The sequence below is a fragment of the Chamaea fasciata genome, unplaced genomic scaffold, assembly GCF_029207755.1.
Source record: "Chamaea fasciata isolate MVZ Bird 193981 ecotype frontalis unplaced genomic scaffold, bChaFas1.0.hap1 SCAF_5, whole genome shotgun sequence".
In the NCBI taxonomy this organism is placed as follows: Eukaryota; Metazoa; Chordata; class Aves; order Passeriformes; family Sylviidae; genus Chamaea; species Chamaea fasciata.
Window position 1 is genome coordinate 40,220,607 of NW_027094090.1, and position 19,467 is coordinate 40,240,073.

General features: G+C 38.5%; 2 protein-coding genes across 3 annotated transcripts in view; one reads left to right on the forward strand and one right to left on the reverse strand.

Moving 5' to 3' along the window:
• Positions 1-2,801: 2,801 nt before the first annotated feature.
• On the reverse strand, positions 2,802-8,100 carry CCDC59 (coiled-coil domain containing 59). Its single transcript, XM_066183319.1, has 4 exons — positions 7,943-8,100; positions 6,486-6,708; positions 5,655-5,754; positions 2,802-3,039 (listed from the first exon to the last, which is right to left on the reverse strand). The coding sequence occupies exons 1-4, from the start codon at positions 8,070-8,072 to the stop codon at positions 2,878-2,880; spliced, it is 615 nt and encodes a 204-aa protein (XP_066039416.1). The 5' UTR covers positions 8,073-8,100; the 3' UTR covers positions 2,802-2,877.
• Positions 8,101-8,146: 46 nt separating this feature from the next.
• Positions 8,147-19,467, forward strand: part of METTL25 (methyltransferase like 25) — a 46,948-nt gene continuing 35,627 nt past the window's right edge. For both annotated transcript variants that reach the window (XM_066183317.1, XM_066183318.1), the window contains exons 1-3: positions 8,147-8,399; positions 12,343-12,507; positions 17,647-17,747. In XM_066183317.1, the coding sequence (XP_066039414.1) occupies positions 8,147-8,399; positions 12,343-12,507; positions 17,647-17,747 (519 nt within the window). The remainder of the gene's footprint in view (positions 8,400-12,342; positions 12,508-17,646; positions 17,748-19,467) is intronic.

A 19,467-nucleotide genomic window follows, 5' to 3' on the forward strand; every position in this document is an offset into this window, starting at 1 on the left:
ATTGCACAAAATACACCTCAAATACATTGATATTTTAATTTCTGTTGGTTTATCAACCACTAAATGTATTTTAATGCATACCAGATTACTTTAAAAGGAGTCCTGTCTACCTCATTAAATTCAAACACCATTTTCCACTGAAGATAACAGCTTTATTTATATCATCTATAAGGAACAAAATATAAAACCCCACCAAAATTAAATAATTAAGAGAAAAAAATCAGTAATATCAGTAAAAATGTTGACACAGAATGAATTAATGGTTTTTATATCTATAATTTCTACTGAATGGACCATTTTGAGAAATCAAAAAGCATTAAAAAAAGCTTTAACTGCATTGTCCTTAGAGAATTAAATGTATGTGCTGTATTCACAAGCAAATATGTTAACATATTTCTCTGAGATGACAAAATGTCACATTAATGATTATAGTGGAATGCACAATATAACATATTACATCTTTATAGGGTGAGGAGACATTGCCTCCAGCAGATATATGTTCCTTGATTCTAAGTGCAGAATGCTGGGGGATTTTTAATTATCATCAGGAAATAAGATCCAGACTGAAAAGGGACACCCAAGCAAAGGGAACTACACTTATAAAAAATAAGATTGGCTTTAACTTATTAACAAATAGGATTATTAAATATTTGGTGTTAGCGGACTTTTTGTATCCAAGAACATTGTCTGATGAAGTTTGATGACCAAAAGTTTTCACATAACTGTTGAATATGCAGTAGTGTGGATACAGACTTGGATGTTGTGTTGTCAACACTCAGGAATGCTGACAAAGCAAATTTTGTGCCACGTATGTAAATGTCGTAAAATTTCTAGAAGCTTCAAATGCTCAGTATCTGTGCAGATCAGCTTCCTGCAATAAATCTGATGAGTCTTGGCCAGACCAGATATACTGTGTGCACAGCAAAAGCAGAGTTCATATGTGCACAGCTAATCCTACATGCAGAGACCAGATGAACTTCCTGCCAAAGGGGTGGCCAGCTGTGGAAGGCAACTTCTTCCATTCCTCTCTGGAAAATTCTCAACTGAAATACTGCAGTTCTGTGATCCGTGAGCAACCCAAAACTGGTGTAGGTAGGAAGCATGAAATGTATCAGCCTGAATACTGTTTAATATAAACAGCACACAGAACTTTTGGAGAACAAGCACTCCAACAGCAGCAGCCTATTCTGGTGGATACTTTTATAAACAAATCTACAAGTGGTTCTTGAAACTGAGAAAAAAATTTAAAAAAACATTGTTATGCAAATTAGGATTCTGTTTTTTTAAAAGAAGCGTATTTATTTATTTTACATTGTATTTGATCTAACTTAACTGGACAATAAAATAAATTGAATGCAAACATTAACCACTGAATGATAAAAAATTAAGTTTTTCATAATCTAGCATTATCATTCTCCCATACATTTTATCACCTGAGTCTTCTTAAAGCAATCTAAGCAATGTGTAACTGATTTGTGTTGAGCACTGACTGAAAACATACAATGTATTACAGCAGTTTTAATTTTTTAAACCACTGAAAATAGGAATTATTTCTAATTTTATGCCAGCATTTGACTTTTAGACTCAAGTGACACATCAGCAACTGTAGATCATGTACTTTCCACTTGCCATTGGCAGTTCAAATCCTTGTACTTCATTCTATCACAGAAGCAAAAAAAAGAAAAAAGGAAAATGCAAGAGAGCAAAAGAAGGAAAAAATGAATAACATTTAACCAACCTTGTAGTAAATCATTACTGTTTAACTAAGAATACCTTTCCCTCCATGGCAATACCCCTTAGGTCAGCTGTCCTGTGTCTCCTCTCAACCTTCCAGGCACTCCCAAGCTCCGTGCCTGTGTGGCAGCATGGAAAAAAGCCCTTGGCTCTCTGTAAGCCCGACTCAGCAATAACAAAACTTCCACTATCAACCTTGCCTGTGTTCAGCACAAATCCAAAACACAGCCCTGTACCAGCCCCAGTGAAGACAATTAACTCCACCCCGGCCAAAACCAGCACACACATTTTCTAGTGAGCAAATGTGGATTGAACAAATTTCTAAAACACTGTTAGCTTAGTTTGTAATTTTTTCCCTTTAATCCACAAAGTTGGATCCTCAGCTATAGCTTCTCAACTGAAAAATGGGTTTTGTCAACTGGGTTGATGGCAAGATATTAAAAAAATAGACACAAATGTGGGGATAACCTCTCTTTTGGAGAAAATACATAAATCCAGACTTGAAAATATTGATCCAAATTGCTATTAAAAGCTACATAGAAGAAAACAAATTTCATTACAAAGCTATACACAAAAGGTAGAGCAATTCACATGTGAGAAGTTACAAAGCAGCTTTATGAACAATTATCAAGATCTTTACCAAACCACTTTTGGACCTTTGCCAAGTTTTATTCTTTGTGGAGAATGACAAATAATAGCCATCCAAGTAAAAGATATGTACTTTGTTCTCATGTGCCAAACCTATCCAAGGGCACACAAAACATGCTCCTAGAACTGGCAGCTCTTGAGATATCAAATATGTCACATGCATCATTTTAGTCCTCCCAAGTGAGTGCAGTTTTACTAGTCACAACTGCAGTAAGTATTGGATTCATGGTCAGATGGTGCTACAGCCTATTATTTTGAATTCAAGATATCACAGAGCTAATAGAATTTAAGTTTAGAAATACAGACCATTTATTTTCGAGGTAAGAGATCCCTTTCACTCTCAGCATGGAATACATATTTTCAGGGTGAATATATCATTACTGAACTGATGAGATAAATCAAGGCAATAACAAAAGTAATACAGAAGCAAAAAGACATTATTTATTAAAAGTAATTTAATAAAATGTCCACAGCTAACTTAAATATATGCAGGGGTTATGTATTTTGCTGTATTTTCTGAAGAAGAAATTCTACTTGTAAATTCAGATTTGGCTGTCCTTTCTTTGTCTTTTTACTCAGTATTTTATAAGCTTCCATTTTCTTTTTCTTGTACAAACGTTGAGCTTCTTCTCTTTGTTGTTTTCTTTTTTCTGCTTCCTGAAATTAAATAAATATGTAAGATTATGAAACAATTACAAATCTTCTGTGACTGAGAAGCTATTGATAAGCAATACAGTTCATTTTTGTATAGCTACTAGCAATTAGCTATTGTATTGCCAATAGAAACACCATTTCTTTGAAGTTGAATCAGTTGTTTCAGCACATACTGCAATCAAAACAACTTAGAGTCTCCAGCTTCAAGAGAAAAGCCAAGTTTTCTTCAGCAGAACATCCTACAATAAGGTTTGCTGCTGCAATGTATACTACTTCCTGTCTGTGAAATGTGCTCCTTGACCACTCTCCTTAAATGACAAACTGGCAAAAAATTCCCCACTTTATCCTGTTGAGTGCAAAGAAAAAGGTGATACTCACATGGGAGCTGCTGTATCTTGCCAACCCAGATGTGCAATTGAACACATCTGCACGGGATAGGCTGATAGGATACAGGACATATCTGGACCATGAGTTGGGCAGGTTTGTGATACTAGGACAGCATTATCTAGGGAAAATTAGTTCAGACCAAACTACTAGCGACCTGTCCTCTTTCAAGCAACACAGACTGCTGACTTTACTTTTAAGGGAGATGGAACAAAACTACAAACCCTAATCAAATTTTCACCTGTAAAAGCTTTCATGAAGCACACATGCAACCAAACTACTAATGGAGTGTTAACTATATATAGATGAACTATCAACATTATATAGTTAATCACCACAATGTTATCTTCAGATTTTATCCAACATCTCACATCCCCTTCTCTACTCAGTAATTTGGGCAAACATCCACAAGCCAGGCAAACAGCTTACTTCACTTTTATCATGTCCTACCAAAATATGCCAGACATCACAAATCAGACTGAAAGACTGCTTCGGTTCATTTGGATAATTTCTTCTCATAAAGTTTATTATTTGAAATGCACTGCCACGCTGATCACATAGGCAAGCATTTCTGCTGAATGCCTGAACAGATGATAATTTATGGATCATATTCTTGTTTTCCACAGCATAGATGGCTTCAGTGATACACAGAAACTAGTAAGAATTGCTCTCTGATATAAAATTTACAGGACACAATTCAAGGAAAGATTCTAAACAGAAATCTAAGAAACTAAGAAGCCTAAAACCCCAAGCAATCAAATAAACACGAGTATGCAAAAATGTGCACAGATAACCTCTCTCCATTTGGAATCCTTGACTTATTTTACCATAATGACTAATACAATTTATTCTACATTTTCTAAAAAAAACCAGAGCAGCACCAGCTCTAACTTACCTGTAATTCACTTCCTATCTAATATTTTTTCTGCTGTTCAGTATTTTCTTGTAAACAACATCCAGTTAAGCTCCAACCAAATGCTTAATTCAAAGCAAGAACATTCATCTTACTTAGACAGTTGCTACTTACATCCATACTTTTTCTGATCTTTACTAAATCCTAGCTTTTTTCAGGGCAAAAAGAGCCTTTGAGGAGACCAAAATTGTGTTGTTATGCTTCTCTTCCCAAGATAAATAACAGCAAATCCAGTGTTTGCTGATACACAGAATGCTGAAGTACATCCTTTACTTTTCCATCATGCACCACTTAAGTACTCCACCTAAATGATTACTGTTTTCGAGGCACTTAGCTCCTGCTTTGCCTAATTATCTTTAGCAAAACTGAAAATGCCAACACCTGCACTCAGGCAACTCCTATGCACTGCTCAAAGAGAACTCCCAGCAGTCCTGCTGGCCTTCTGCTTGTTCCCATCTTCTCTAAATAAGCTGGTCATAACACAACTTTCTTTTGACACAATCTAATATGTGCTAATATGCAAAAAAAAAGCAGCCATCAGCTGAATAGTCATGTAACTCATCCAGAATCACAGATCATCTTGCATAAAACTAAATATAGGTGAATAAACAGTATGTTTTATACAGCTATATAGTTATACAGTAGCTACTGAAATTTAGTATGTCACCAGGAGGTTACACAACTTCTACAATGTTACACCGTGTGCCATTTTACAGTGCAACAATGTCCTGGGAGAGAAAAAACCTAGTTAAATAAGGACCTCTTAACCAAATAATTCAAGTAAGCTATTTGACAATGGTATTACAATACATCCTGTAAAATAATTCCAATTAAATTCGAATGAAGGGAGTTACTAAAAATTTTGACTGTGGAAACTATTACATTTAATTGTGTCACTGTTAGTCAAAGGACACAAAAAGGTAAAATGAAGCCTGCATTACAATAATGCCATAAGAAACAGGATGGGTATTTCATTTTTCATCACAAGATCATGGTACTGTTATTACTTCCCCTTCTACAAAATTTAAGAGGTCTAATAAAATCCATTAGGGTATGCAGATCAAGCTCTAAGCTTTTCTTGATGTATCAACTGACATAGTAAAACCCTGCTATCAGCAACTGCAAGATAAAAAGAGTAAGAACAAAGAGGATGATCCTTTGGATGCCTGTGTGCCTGAATACCACTGGCAAGCTGGAAAATACTGAAAGAGTTCCAGTATCTCCTATGGTCCTCTCTGGGTTCAGATGGAAGACTAGAAGTAGAAATGGTAATAATCTATATTTTGTTTAGAATCAAGAAAGAACTCTGTTTAAGATTTACCTCTTTCTTTCTAGCATGCTCAGCCTTTATTTTCTCATACTCTTCTTTTGCCTTCTGATTGGATGTTTTATTTTTAAACTTCTCTTGAGTCACAGCTGACCTGAAAGAAAAAATACACATTCTTGAGATACTGATTATCACCAAGACGACGTAACAATAGACATCACAGCCACTGCAGAATCACAGCACAGCCTTCCACTGCTTCTCACGTATTCAGGGAAGTTAACTACAAATACAGGTTTCAGAAGACTCCTACACTGAACAGATTGTTTGCACCACTCTGACATGATACCAAACACCAGGCCAGGCATAAGCAGTCAGCAGGAAAACACAAACTGAACTTCTTCAATGCCAAATGTACCAAAGACCAGAGTGCACACAACTTTCAGGAATGCATACACCGTATCTTCATACGGATGATGTTTCCTGAAGCTTAAAGACTGCCTCAAAGTAGGCAGAACTCACCACCATTCAAGCTCCTCAGAGCTAGAAAACCTGAACATACAAGCTTAGAGCTGCATTCTCTACTTCTCGTTCCAACACATGGAAGCAACTGCAGAGAGATGAGAACATTTAGAAATACCACTCTCTTATGGAAAAATCAGAAAATTTTTGCTCTGTTCTCATCTCCATCTGGTGGCAATACTGTGCACAGACGCCTCATTGTCTCAAGTACAAAACCAGTTACACAACCATTTATTTTTCTAACAACCAGGAAAAATATTTAAGACATAATGGCATACTAAAGTCCATGTGGACTGTTAAGATCTAAAATATTCCTTTAGTGATGGAAAGAATTACTTTTTTAAACAACATACTTTGAAAACTTACTCTGCTGCCCTATTAAGCTTTTCTTCTGATGACACCAAATCACCTGGAGTCCTCCGCCGCTTCTTAAGCTTTTCTTCCTCTGCCAGGTAAAGATGTTTCAAGTGCTCTGGATAGGTCTCAGTAAACTGATCAGCCTGTTGTGAATGCACTTGTCTTCTCTTCTTCAGTAATTTCCTGTACTGCCGTTCAACCTTTTGTTTCCTCCGAAACGCAAATCCTCGTCCTGAAAACATCACAAAATGGGAGTTAAACACCCCTGCTCTAAAACAGTACCAAACCATTCAGCGGCTGACAGGACCCTTTCAATCTGCTTTCTTCCCAAACTGAAAAAAGCCACTACATGTGGCAATTTTAGCAAGGACCAGTCATAAGTTCAAGGAAAAAACTACTATTATTAGGTTGTTCCCTACTTCAGCATTGCAGCTTGCAGGGATTTAAGGGGATTACAGCCTAAAGCCCCGGGGCAGCATTGCAAACATCGCTACTGAACAGTCACTCCCCACTAAGCACCTGTGCCAGTGTTTCATGAATCCAGTGAAAAGATGTTCAAATTTCACTTCACTCCTACTTCTGCCAGCTTCTAAAGCAATACCAAAATAAGCTAATAAAGGCAGTCTCAAGAAACCACTGGCAATAATGCTGGCAGAAGTGTGCAGCTGTGACACAGGGAAAAAAATCATCCTATCACTCTACATTAATGATCTACTACATCTTTTCACTTAAAGAGTATTTGATTGCTACTACTTTCTTTCTACACATGTCCCAGAAGAGCGTTTCTACAGCTACATCACAGAATGATTATTGCTTAAAGGAAAGATCAGACTTCGGTTGTTTCAGTCTTGACCATTAAAGAAAACTTAGGAAAGTTCAAATTAAACATACTTTTTTTCCTAATACTTCATTTTTTTATTGCATTAGTCTTAAGACCTACTGACTTTCATAACATTCACTAACAAAACAGTTTCTAAGGGGAAGTCAAATTAGGTCCAACTTTTCCTTTTACTCTTGCTCCAAAGCTGCCGGTTCAGCAAACCCTGCTGAAGCCCGTGCTCTTTTTCCTATTCATTTTTACCTCCGCATAACTACCTGTGAATAATCTGAACCTTTTCTCCAACAAGCTTCCTTTTAAAATGTACAGCTTTCTATGGAAAAAACTCAGAGCGAGTTCTAAACCCGAAAACCATCGCCATCCGGCCCAGGGGCTGCAATCCCCAGTCCAGGGAGCTCCAGCTCACACAGGCCGCCCCCAGCCAGCCCTGCAACCCCCAGCCCCGAGCCCACGGCCACCAACACGCGGCGGCGAGGAGGCGCTGCGGGCTCCGCCAGCCCAAACGCCGCGCTAGGCCTAGCAGGACTGGCCGCAGCCGGCACGCTCGGGTCGAGCCAGCTTGCAGCTGGGCCAAGGAGTCGGGCATCCTTCGGCGCCCCCTCAGGCCCCATCGGCGGCTCCGACGCACCCTCCTGGACGCTTCCGACAACGCTGCGCAGCAGCATGGGCCTCCACCGCCGCTTTCGGCCGGGCCCGCGGGCCGCCGCGCCCGCCTTGCTCGCCGTCGGTCCGGGCCCCTCGCTCCGCGCCGCCGCCATCGCGCTCCCGGCGCCGCGCACTGAGATGACGTCACCGAGCTGCGCCGCCGCGCCAACGGGCCGCGCGCGGGGCCATGTCGCGGCCGCCGCGCGCGCTCCCGGCCCAGCCGCCCCCGGCGGCGGCGGCGCGGGCGCTGCGGCGCGCGGCGCGGTTCGTGCGGCGCGCGCTGCCGCTGTGCCGCGCGCACACGGTGGAGTTCTTCACGCGCGGGCTCTGGGAGCGGCTCGTGGCGCCGAGCCCCGACGCCGTGCTCGAGGCGCTGCGCGCGGCCGGGCCCCTGGCGCGCCCCCTGGCGGCGGACTCGGGCGCGGCGGCGGCTCCGTGCGGTGAGTGGGGCGGGGGCGGGGGCGGGGGGACTCGGGCGGGCCGGGGGAGCGGGACGCGCTCGGACCCGCCCCGCCTCAGGCGGAGTGCAGCTCGCCCGGGACTTCCGCTGTCGGGGCTCGCCGTAGTGGCGCCTGTCACCGTCGTCTCGTGTCGTCAATTTCATCCTGTTCGTTTGGAAACGAAACTCCGAACTGTCAGATTCCTTCGCTCTGACGGACTCCTGAAGAGCATAATTTAAAAAACCCAAATCGAACGAAACGTACCAAAAACCTCCAGGAGTGGAAAGATGTAACAGCTAAAAGTCCTCCCAGTGTTGAAACTGGAGGTGCGGAGGACAGCTAGAAAAGGCTTAAACACCGCTTTCCTGTGCATCTGTAATAGTCAGCCTGTCTGGCACAGAAAAGCAGCTGCTTTGCTTCTGACGAGATCTAGTTAAGAAGCACTTCATAATTTTAGTAATTTTCACGGAACTGAAGAGGAAGCCAGCTAGGCTATTGGGTTGCTGAATGTACTGCAGTCCAAGTAAGAGGGAAACGTACCAGTAATGCTCCTTCGGGCAGGGCACAGAAATGAAGATAAAGCATCTGAAAGCTGTGGTATTTGGGGGGGACTGAGCCCGAGCAAAGGGGTCATTTTCAAATCCAAGGTGAAATCTCTGACAAAGCACTTAGCTGAGAAAAGCCAGCGTCGTGCCAAAGCGTATGGAGTGTAGGTAGCTGTCACATTGCGTTAGCTCTGCAATCCTACGTTAAAGGGCACGCGAGGCAGGAAGGCGTGTGGAGTGTAAGAGAATGCTCCACAGAAAGTAGCATGTGCTTTTTTGATATAGAAGACAAGCTAAGATAATGATTTGGACTCAGAAAGACATTGAAGGACTGTGAATTGCTACGTCACTAGCAACATTTCTCTGTTGAATATAAAGACCTCTCAAAATATTAACTGTAAGACTCATTTTTAAAGAGTTGAGTTATTTGGGAAAAATCCCAGAGTTTATTTTTGCATGGAAAAGACACTGGATTATGAATTACCTTCAAGAGCCAGATGGAAGCATGACAGTGGTCTGGTCAGCAAGCAAAAGTGTTAGGAAGCAGCAAGGACAGGCTTAATGACAGCTAATGTCAGAGTCAGAACTGATTCAGAGCAACAGGACTTAAAATTGAATGTAAATAGAGGCAGGAACAAAACTAATTATTAGATGAAATGGTCGTAAAGAAAACAGTAAAGGAAAACTACTCTGATCTAAGCTGTTTTTGTGGGGAAGTACATGGAATGATTCAAACACAGAAGTGGTTACTTGTAGAATAGAATGAGAATCAGGAAGGCCGAGTATTGTTTTGTAGATTTCAAAATCGGAAAATAATTAAATAATCTGCATTCAAAATGCATATTACAGAATCTGATGCAGAAATTACTGGAACAAAGAGACAATTTATATCTAAAATCAAGCACATCTTTTTGAGAGATTATGAGGCTTTCATGCTGTGGCTAAAATATGACATTTCTTCTTTGGTTTCTGCAGGGATTGTTTCTGCTAATTAAAAGAAAAAAAAAAAGCAAGAATTGCCCCTTTTTTCTGACTTCAAAATTTTAATATGCTATTTATCAGAATGCACCATAGTGGAGTGGGCATATGCTTGCTGATTTGTGCATTACTCACTTGACTGGCATGGTGTCTGCCCATCCAGTCATATGATGAAAATACTTTGTAGGAGAATATGAGTTTTTCAGTGAAGATACCTGCAAACATCTGCCTACATTTGCGAATTAATGCATTGCTAGCCTGTATTAAAATTAGAAGAGAGAGAGCAAAATGTAGTATCACAGCTTGAGTGCATTAGTGCAACTCAGTAACATTAGGTATCAGAAACCAACCAGTAGAGATCTTGAACATAAACAGAAATTACTCTTCCTTGTTCAAAGTAATTTTGTTATAATGATCATGTGGAGGATGGAACCCTTGTTTTCACTTGTACCCTGCAGAAAAATGTAAGATCCCTTTTTAGTTTCAGAAACTGGTTTGAATACATCGAAAAGCTGACACTTGCCATATTGCATTTTGTTTTTCACATCATTTCTGCTAATTGGACACAGGCACTGACAAATCTGTGTATAAGTATTTTCATATTTTACTGTAAATTACTGTTTGTACTGTGATTCCAACTTTGGGTCATCTGTTTCTTTCCTCTGAAGATTTGTTTGCAAATGTATAGACAGACTGGTTAAAAGACGTGCTAGATTTCCTCTTGTGAGCATCCAGAGTAGAAACGTGTCAAAAAGCCTAACAATTTTAATATTCATAAATAATGCAAAGTTTACCAACTGCCATTCTGTAACTTGAAATTAGGCTTCAGATGCCTTAACTCAGTTGATTCCTTTTTTCCAGTTGTCAGACTGGGACAGCAATTTAAGTTTGGTGGGAGTGTTATTACGGGTGGTACACTAGCAATCTTTTATGAGATTCTGCTAGTTCTGTCATGTTCTTCCATCAGATAACCAAGTTAAGGAGTGTTATAGAACGTGGGTATTGCTCCATTGGATTTCAGTTAAGTGGGATTCAGTTAAGTGGGATTTGTAAGAACAGTAATTATATTTTATGTTGGCTGCTGGAAAAGTGAAAGCACATCTATTTTCTTATCTTTCTGTAATAAGTCTTACAGAAGAGACATTGGAAAGCCAAGTTGCCCCTTCTCCCTAAAAGCTGTGGTCTTTCTTTCTCATCTCTAATATCCAGTTACAATCTTATCCTTCATAAAGACTACACTAACTAAAATTTGTTCAGACAAGGAAGTTGTTTATGCAGAAATGTGGTTTACTTTTTAGATTTTGTAGCAGAGAGAAGTGAGTAAGAAGTGCTGTGCAGACAATGAAACCATGTTAATTCTGGTCATAGCTCAGACAATATTTATGCTTTCTTAGGTGCAAAATCCGTCTGCTGCGCTTGTGCCTTTGTAGTGTCATATCATGAAAATTTATACGGTTTGGGACTGTTTTCAGTGGGTTGTAACATATGCACGACCTTTAATTGTGGTCATGCAAGGAAATGAAGAGCATTAGAGCTGAGGTCAATCAAAACAGCTGTATCCATTGTCATGCCAGATTCAGGAAAGCTACTGCGCTGTGCTTCCTCAAAATCTACCTATGACACAAAAGAGAGACCAGGAGACTTTTTCCAAATCTTTGGAACAGTTGGATTGCTGGACTGGTTGCCTTTTATATATTGAAAAGAATTACAAATATATAAAAATTATTAGCAAAAATACATTGAATTCACAAATAGTTTTAGGTAAAACAGAGAGGACTTAGACAATACAAAACAAACTGAGAATTAATAAATTATTCATACTAATATGTTTCACTCAAAAATAAATGTACATTTTTGAAACTCAGTACTAAGTAATACCAAAATGAAGTATTTCATCATGAATCTAACATATTACACATTGGAATCTAACTTTGGCCTACACCTGATTTGGAATAAAAATTAATTTAATTCTTGCAGTATTCATCAGTTACAAAGCAGCTTGGAAAGCATGTGAATTGAGTGATTGTGAATCCAAACATTTCATGTACTGAACAGCTGCATTCCTTAAAAAAAACCTAGCAGCATATATTGGCAGATAGGGCTGACTAGGACACTTTTAACGAGCAAGTTTGTAAACAGAAGAGAAGTGATAATGTTGACTGAATTAGCTGGTCAATTGTACTAAAGTAAGTCTGCTGAAGCAACAGATTTTGTCACATTTACACTGATTCAGCTAAGAGCAAAATTTGACCTCAGTTCTGAAGGGGGAATACAGCTAAAGAAAAATAATGAGTTTGGGGAAGCAAGATAAGTGGCCTGTTGTGTCTGATACTAAGTATTTATTCCCTGTCCTTCTCTGTCAGCAGTATTAGAGAGCTGTTAAGCACTGCTTTCAAATTTTTTTTCCCTTTTATGTGCAGATGATGACATCTTTTCCAGTGCATTTTGTGAAAACTCTGAGAAGCTTATCAATGTGCATTTGTTTGCCCTGGCTGCTAAGTATTATTCCTTGTCCAACCTTGGAGTCTGTACCCCATTAGAAGATGTGCTTGAAGCACTGAAGGGAGACAGTGAAGGAGCAACAGGTATATTTACATTTGTATTTTAATGTTTACTTATTTGTTGTAGGTCTATAAGAGAGTTTTGGTTTTGAAGAGTAGTTTGTTATTTGAGGGTTTTTTCCTATACCATCCTCGCTTCCATTTTCATTTGTTCTTGGATAGTTTCTTTGTTGTCTTTGTTTATGAAATGTATTGTCTTGCTACAATTTGAGCATTTGGTGTCTATAGACCCATCATAGGATTCAGTTTTAAAGGGGATGGGACAGAGAAACGGGCACATCACTATTTGAGATACCTTGTTAATTCTCTTTGTTTGTCTTGTCCCCAAGTGGCAAGAATCATAATTGCTACTTATGCTTTTCTTAGAAGTATCACGCTAAAATACAGCAAACTTTTGATGTCTTAGAAAAAAAAGATTTTATTAATTCTGTATTTTTGGGACTAATTCCAATTATATGTGATAAAACAAGAGTAATTTCATTTTCTGTAGTTAAAAAAAATGAATTAAAACACACTTAAATTGGCATCAAGTTGGATACTGGGAGTTTTATCCTGATGATAATTTTTAAATCAGATGATAAACTGACATTTATCCTTACTTGGACTGCTGTCATTTTCACTGCAAATGTGCTGTGCATGGAGTCCTCAACATCTCTAGATTTGTCACTATCTTTGAGATTTCTCATTAGTTTTTAAGAGACAGACTGAGCAGCTCTCTGCCTTCTAGTGCCTTTTATCTCTGGGATGCATTAAAACTCCTGACATTTCTTATCCTAAGTGATAGCACCATTATACAAATGTTGTGCATCTCTCCCATTTTCTACAGTGATCTCTTTCCAATGTCACCATTTTTCATGGTTGGCTCCCCAGGTTTTTTTTAAAAGTACTAGAATGCCATTGCTAAGATGCTCCTAATGATTTCTAGTGCATTCCGCTTACTTTCTGGCTTCTTTCTTTATGCTCTTAGTTCATCGGAAACCCTTTTTTCTTCCTTGTAAACTATATGCTACTTTTCTTTCCCATCAACTTTGTAGCTATTTTCATTTTTACTGTCTCTCATGCCCCATTTTCCTCCTAGTTTTCTGTAATTCTCTAGTTCTACCTTCTTATACCTGTACTAGAGTTCATACCTGGATTAACTTTTTTAGCCAAAACTTTGAGGATTCTTCCATCTTCTTGTCATACAGAATGGAGCATCAGGAATAAGACAATTGCTGAATATTTTGTTCTCTGTGTGGCAGGAGTGATGTTTGGTTGGGTAACTGGGGCTTTGGTTTGTATTTTTGTAGTACTTCTGAGTTGTACTTCTTGGGAAAAATAAAATGTGTTCCAAATGTGTACAATAGAATTAAGATTCAAAACCTTTGTGCTGAATTGGCAGTTAAATATCAGTTAAATTAACTTAATTGAAGTTCCTGGCAGAGGCAAAATACCAACTTATGGATTCATAATGTACAAGTTGCCAAATGAAAGTTGTGATCTTTTAACTGTGAGCTATTTTGGATATTTTGGACTTATTTCTGGATTTCAGAAGATACGTTTGTTCCCTGACATGCTAAAGCTTGCAAGTCGAGAGTAACGTAAGTCTGAGAAAATTGGCAACTTTATGATGGCGTTGCTTATATTCTGAAAAATGTGCATCAGGATAATTCCATTTATGTTTCAGATGTTTTTAATATGTTTTTTTCTGCTAAGACAAACAGACTTTTGAGCCTATGCCCACAGTTTGCATACTTACATAGTTCTCTAGCTTCTTTGCAATTTTAATGTATATATATTGCTATCCTTTCTGGGAATCATTGGGGAGCACAAGTATTTTCAGGATGTTGTGGGCACAACTACTCAGAATGGAGATCTGAGGCTGAGGAGTGTTCTGCTTTGCTTTGTAACCACCCAGAAGTGAGGGCTGGATTTAGAGTACTCTACCTTTGCAGTCTGTTTATGACCAAGGTAATAATCATGCCATGCAGTGACTACTAATGAATCCATCTTTAAATTCCCTGTGCTGGAATATCACTCAGCCTCAGAAGGGCTTTTTGGAGTATATGGTTAGTCCAGTTCCTCACTCTAGATCCTGGAGTTTATTCACTGTAGTAAGCTTCTGTATAGATGGTGTTGTACAGTGTGGACTATGGATTTATACTTTTTTATCTGGTGGATCTGAATTTCCACAGGTAGCTGGGGTATAAAACCGCTGCACCCTGCCATAGGAGATCTTAAAAGCATCATTGTTAGCTCTGTATAAAAACAGTCTCTCCTCAATTTGCCCAGCTTCACAACTAAAGATGTAGCTGTAAATGGCACTACAGAGTTAAAGCAGTTCTTCAGATGGAATACAGGTACTCATGCTAGCGATTCCCAAAGGAAATGATCAACATTTCATTACCAACTAAAACTGGTAACATTAAGCTTTCTGTTACTCTATCATAGCCAAGCTACTTCTGTAAAGTGTTTGAAACCACACTTTATCTTTTTTTTATCACTAAGGGAGATGGTTCTCTAAATTTCTGATGTTTTTTGAAATTAGTATTTGTTCTGCCTGCATCAGTTGTACACGTAATAAGGAAATATACATGTATAATTATTTGTTTCAAGAAAGTAACTTTGTGATAGCAGAAAGAATTTACACAGTTTTAGTCAAACTAGTATTTTTTTTTTTTAATTCAAATTTTCAGTTGTCCGGGCAGTATAAAACAGTCCCCAGAGACATTTGTTTGCATTAGTTTGTAATATCTGCTTATTTTTCAGAATAATGTATAAACCTATCAGAATTTTGCATAAAAAGCAGGAAAATTAAAACTTCTTTTTAAAACCGTAATTTTCTCCAAAAAGTATAATTTTCCCTGAGCTGAAATACAAGCAATGCATTATCCTGCGGAAAGCAGGGAAAGAAGTCAAAAATGCTTAAGAAACTTTCATAGCCATGGTGATAAATAAACTATACATGTAGATATAAACAAATTATGCTTTTTCTGTCTGGAACCTCAGCTTTTGTAAGTTAGGTAATTGTTCTGGATTTCTACCAAGTTTGAAATACTTAATTTGGATTAAGTACTCTCTGACATAGTGCTTCACCTAGCATTACCCCATTCAGTCTTTTGAGTTCATAATAGAGAAAAGAATAAAGGTGCAGTATGTGGTCATCATCCAAAGTGACAGTGCTGCTTTGGAGAAGAAACAACTTTTATTTCTGTCAAGAAGTTAAATGTCTGTTTCTTCTTGTTCCAATTCTGCTTCTTTTTCTCATGAGCCTACCCAGACGCAAAAATGTTCCAACATAAACAAAAAGAGAGACCTTCTTTCTTTTTAATTTTTTTTCTGTCTGTTTTTCTTTAACCTGATATGCTTACAAATTAAGAGCTTTTTGGGATGCTGTATAGATCTTTACAGTTTTAAAGTTAAGGAGATTCTTCAATGAGATGACAAACACTTGTTTCTGCTATTTGTATTGTTTCAGTCTTTTAGTCTATTTTTCCTTTTGTAATTTCATAGAGTCTATATTAGATTTTAAGTATTGTCATAACAGTTTATTATAAAAACCCCAGATGTTTAAGGAATAGACAGATCCCTTGAGGTTTGGGAAAAATAGGGAAAACGCTGGGTTTCTTATGGGCTCAGTTCAATTCCCCACTCTCTTTTAAAGAAGTAACACACTTGGCTCTGCTCCCAGCATGATCTGATCAAGAAATGAACATGGTTTTTTGCCTAATGATCAGTTTCTGGACAGATGAACACATACTGTGCATAAAGCAGTAAATGGGAAAGTACATTAATCTGCTGAGTCACATAGAAAAGTACTGTTTTCTAGGAGCATGCTCATCAGTAATGATCCAGTTTCATCTACCATTACTCAGATTTACCATCAATTTAACTAGATCCAAGTGTATCACAACTTTGGACCTCTAAGTGAAATATGTGGGTTTCTCCCAAGGGAGTGACTTGTGAGCTCCTGCTTTGGCTGGGTGGCACAGAGGTTAGCAAGTGAGCTCTTCGTGTTCTCCACAAGCAGTTAACCCTTGGTGGAGGTTGACTCCGTCTCATTACACATTCTCCAGCAACACTGAAATGAGTGATTTTCTGTCATAGAGGTGTAGCAGTTCTATAACCAGTCCATAGCATAAATAAAGAAAAGAAAAATTCATCTTCCTCTGAATTTTCCTACTATCGCTCCTAACTTTTAGTAGAGATGTCTCCCTCTTGGTATTATCAGCAAATCTGCAGCATTAACAAGCTGTACAATGTGATTATTTATTGTCCCTACCCTTATATTTTATTTATGGAAGGGTAAATGTGTTATATGAGACAAAAATAAAAATCCAATGAAAAGAAGAAATAATGCAGTTTTGTAATTGTAGCTTGTAGTGGTTTGAAAGCAAAACAAGTAAGAGGCTCCAAGTCAGAACTACAATTTAATAAGAAGAAAGGGGGGGAAAAAAAAGTAAAATAAAATAAATGTAATAATACAAAAGACCACTGACAGAGTCAGAATACAACCTGAGCAGGGTGGTGGAAGCAGTCCAGATGAGGTGGTCTTCCTGAAACAGTAATCCCATAGAAAGGTCTGGTAGCTCTTGTCCTCTGGGAATCCAGTGGGTAAGGGCTCCCTGTAGTGTCCCAAATCCCAGATTATATCCAGGTGAAAATGCTTGGTTCCTCCCCCTGGGCAGAACATCTCACAAGGGGATGATGAGTCATACAGGAGGTCCTTGATGGCCCATTAAAGAGAGATAGCTCCCGGAGGGAGTTATCTATGAGTCATGGGCAAGGCATTTGATGGGCCATTAACAGAAGATAGCCTAGAGGGAGGGGGCCTGGGAAGAGCACTGCCCCACCTGGATTCAACAGTTCATTAAGAGGGTGATAGAATACTTTGTGCACATCCTGTACTACAACCCAGGACATAGCTATCGTCTAATATTTGGTCAGGTATTAAATATGCTACATCTTAAAAAACTGAGTTTTGCAGTGTGTTGAATGTTGCTAATTCATTCATTATTCAGAAATTTACTCTTGTAATAATTTAGTGAGTTTTTAATTAAAAATTACTATCCTGAAAATATATAAACAGTGAAGTATATATTAGCTTTTTTTTTCCTGATTGATCATAAGTTCTTATTATTACAAGTTGTGTTAATGTTTATTTATTTTCCTGATGTGATACAGGTATCAAACCAGATGAGTTTATGAACAATAAGAAATCACATGAAGTGCAGGTGATGTCACAGCTGGTAAATAGCATAGCAAATTATTGTGGTATAAAGCAGGTAAGAAAGCATTTCTTACTGTGTGTTACCAAGTACCTTCTGAGTTATTCTCCTTGTCGTGTACAAATACATTACTTTGATATTCTGTCACTGCTGTTCTTATTTTTCCTGTACATAATAGGAGCTAAAGAAAAGCCAATGGGGTCAAACTGAAGGACAGTTTTGTTTACAAATGTACTGTTCCACAGGAGCTGCCTTTCAGCAACTCATAATCACTCATGAGTAATATTAAAAAGTCATGATCATCCTCCATGTGTTGAGCAGCTAAAAACTGTTCTGCCTTTTGGACCAGTACTTCCCTGTTTGTCAGTATTATATTGCTGGCAGTTTTGCATGTCTGTCAGCAGGAGAGCTGCCTTGTGTCATGCACACAAGGATGTCACCTGGAGACCAAGGCAGAATATCTTGAGAAATTTTGAAAGCTCCTCTTACTCTGACACAAGACTTAAATTATTTCCTATTATTAATACTGTTTACCTTTATTTAACATGTATTGACATCTATAAATTAGAAAGTTATGATGTTTTTAGTTTGAAGAGTGACCAAATTAAGCATATATATATATATATATATATATACACACGAGTGTGTATGAAATACATGTGGTAGAACATATATGAGGCCTGAACACCCAACACCATTATCATCCAGAAATTACTGCATGAGTTGGCTGTTTGGTACATCAGATGGTAGGTTTGTCTTTGGGTGGTGAAAAATTGCAGGATTCCTTTCTCAAAATTGATTGTAACTTAAACCTTTTTTTAATATACATGTAATTATGATTGCACAATGCACTAGATCACTGTTTCAGTAAAACCTTGCAGAAGTTTATTTATGGATCTGTTGACAAAACACAAGCACCCCAGCAATACTTGACTTTGAGTAGTGTGTTTCACATTCTATTAGACGAAATGCACCTATACATTTTCTCAGTGTACATACATATGCTTTTTTTGTAAGCTTTTTCAGTGTTAAGCCTTGTGTTAGATTCCATACCTTAAGCTTGTGTTGTGATAAGGCTGAATCTTCCAGTATCTGGGTGAGCTGAGTTCGTTTATTCAATTTAATCTCTCTAATGCTGGTAACTGGCCAGTGTAGCTTCATCCTTGCTTTAAACTAGAGGTGACATGGGGCTCTCAACACACATCTGATTCCTTTCTACCTCTGAGCTGCACTTGCTTTCCATGCAAGGGGCTGTAAATGTAAATGGAGACTTATTTCCTCCAGGCTAATAATTCATTCCCACAAAGATTTGTGGAGAACAAACTATATTTTTTTAAAAGCAAAGATTAATAAAGTACCTGCCCAGATTTTATGGTGAAGGTATTTTCTCTGAGTATTCTTTTTTGTAAGTAAATATGTATGCGTACAGTTTAAAATTAATGTACCTACAGCATCCCAAGTTGCTGTTGCTCCCACCACAGGAAAAGCCCCAAAACCTGAATTTGGCTCTGAATTGCTGAAGCTGAACTTTGGTTAGTAGGTTATTTGGCTCAGACTGAGTTTAATTTAGATAAGTAATGCCGTACTCTTGCTAGATTTGTGTCAGGCCTGTGGCATCCTTGGAAACAGAGACCAAAATTCTCAGTCCTGGCCATCTGTTTTGTGAGGAGCAGCTGACGAAGACAAGTTTTCGGCAATGTTTTTACAACTGCAATGTTAAGTAAATAGAGAGCTTTAATTAAGGCCAGGCACTGCTGGGTGAGACACAATCAGTTTG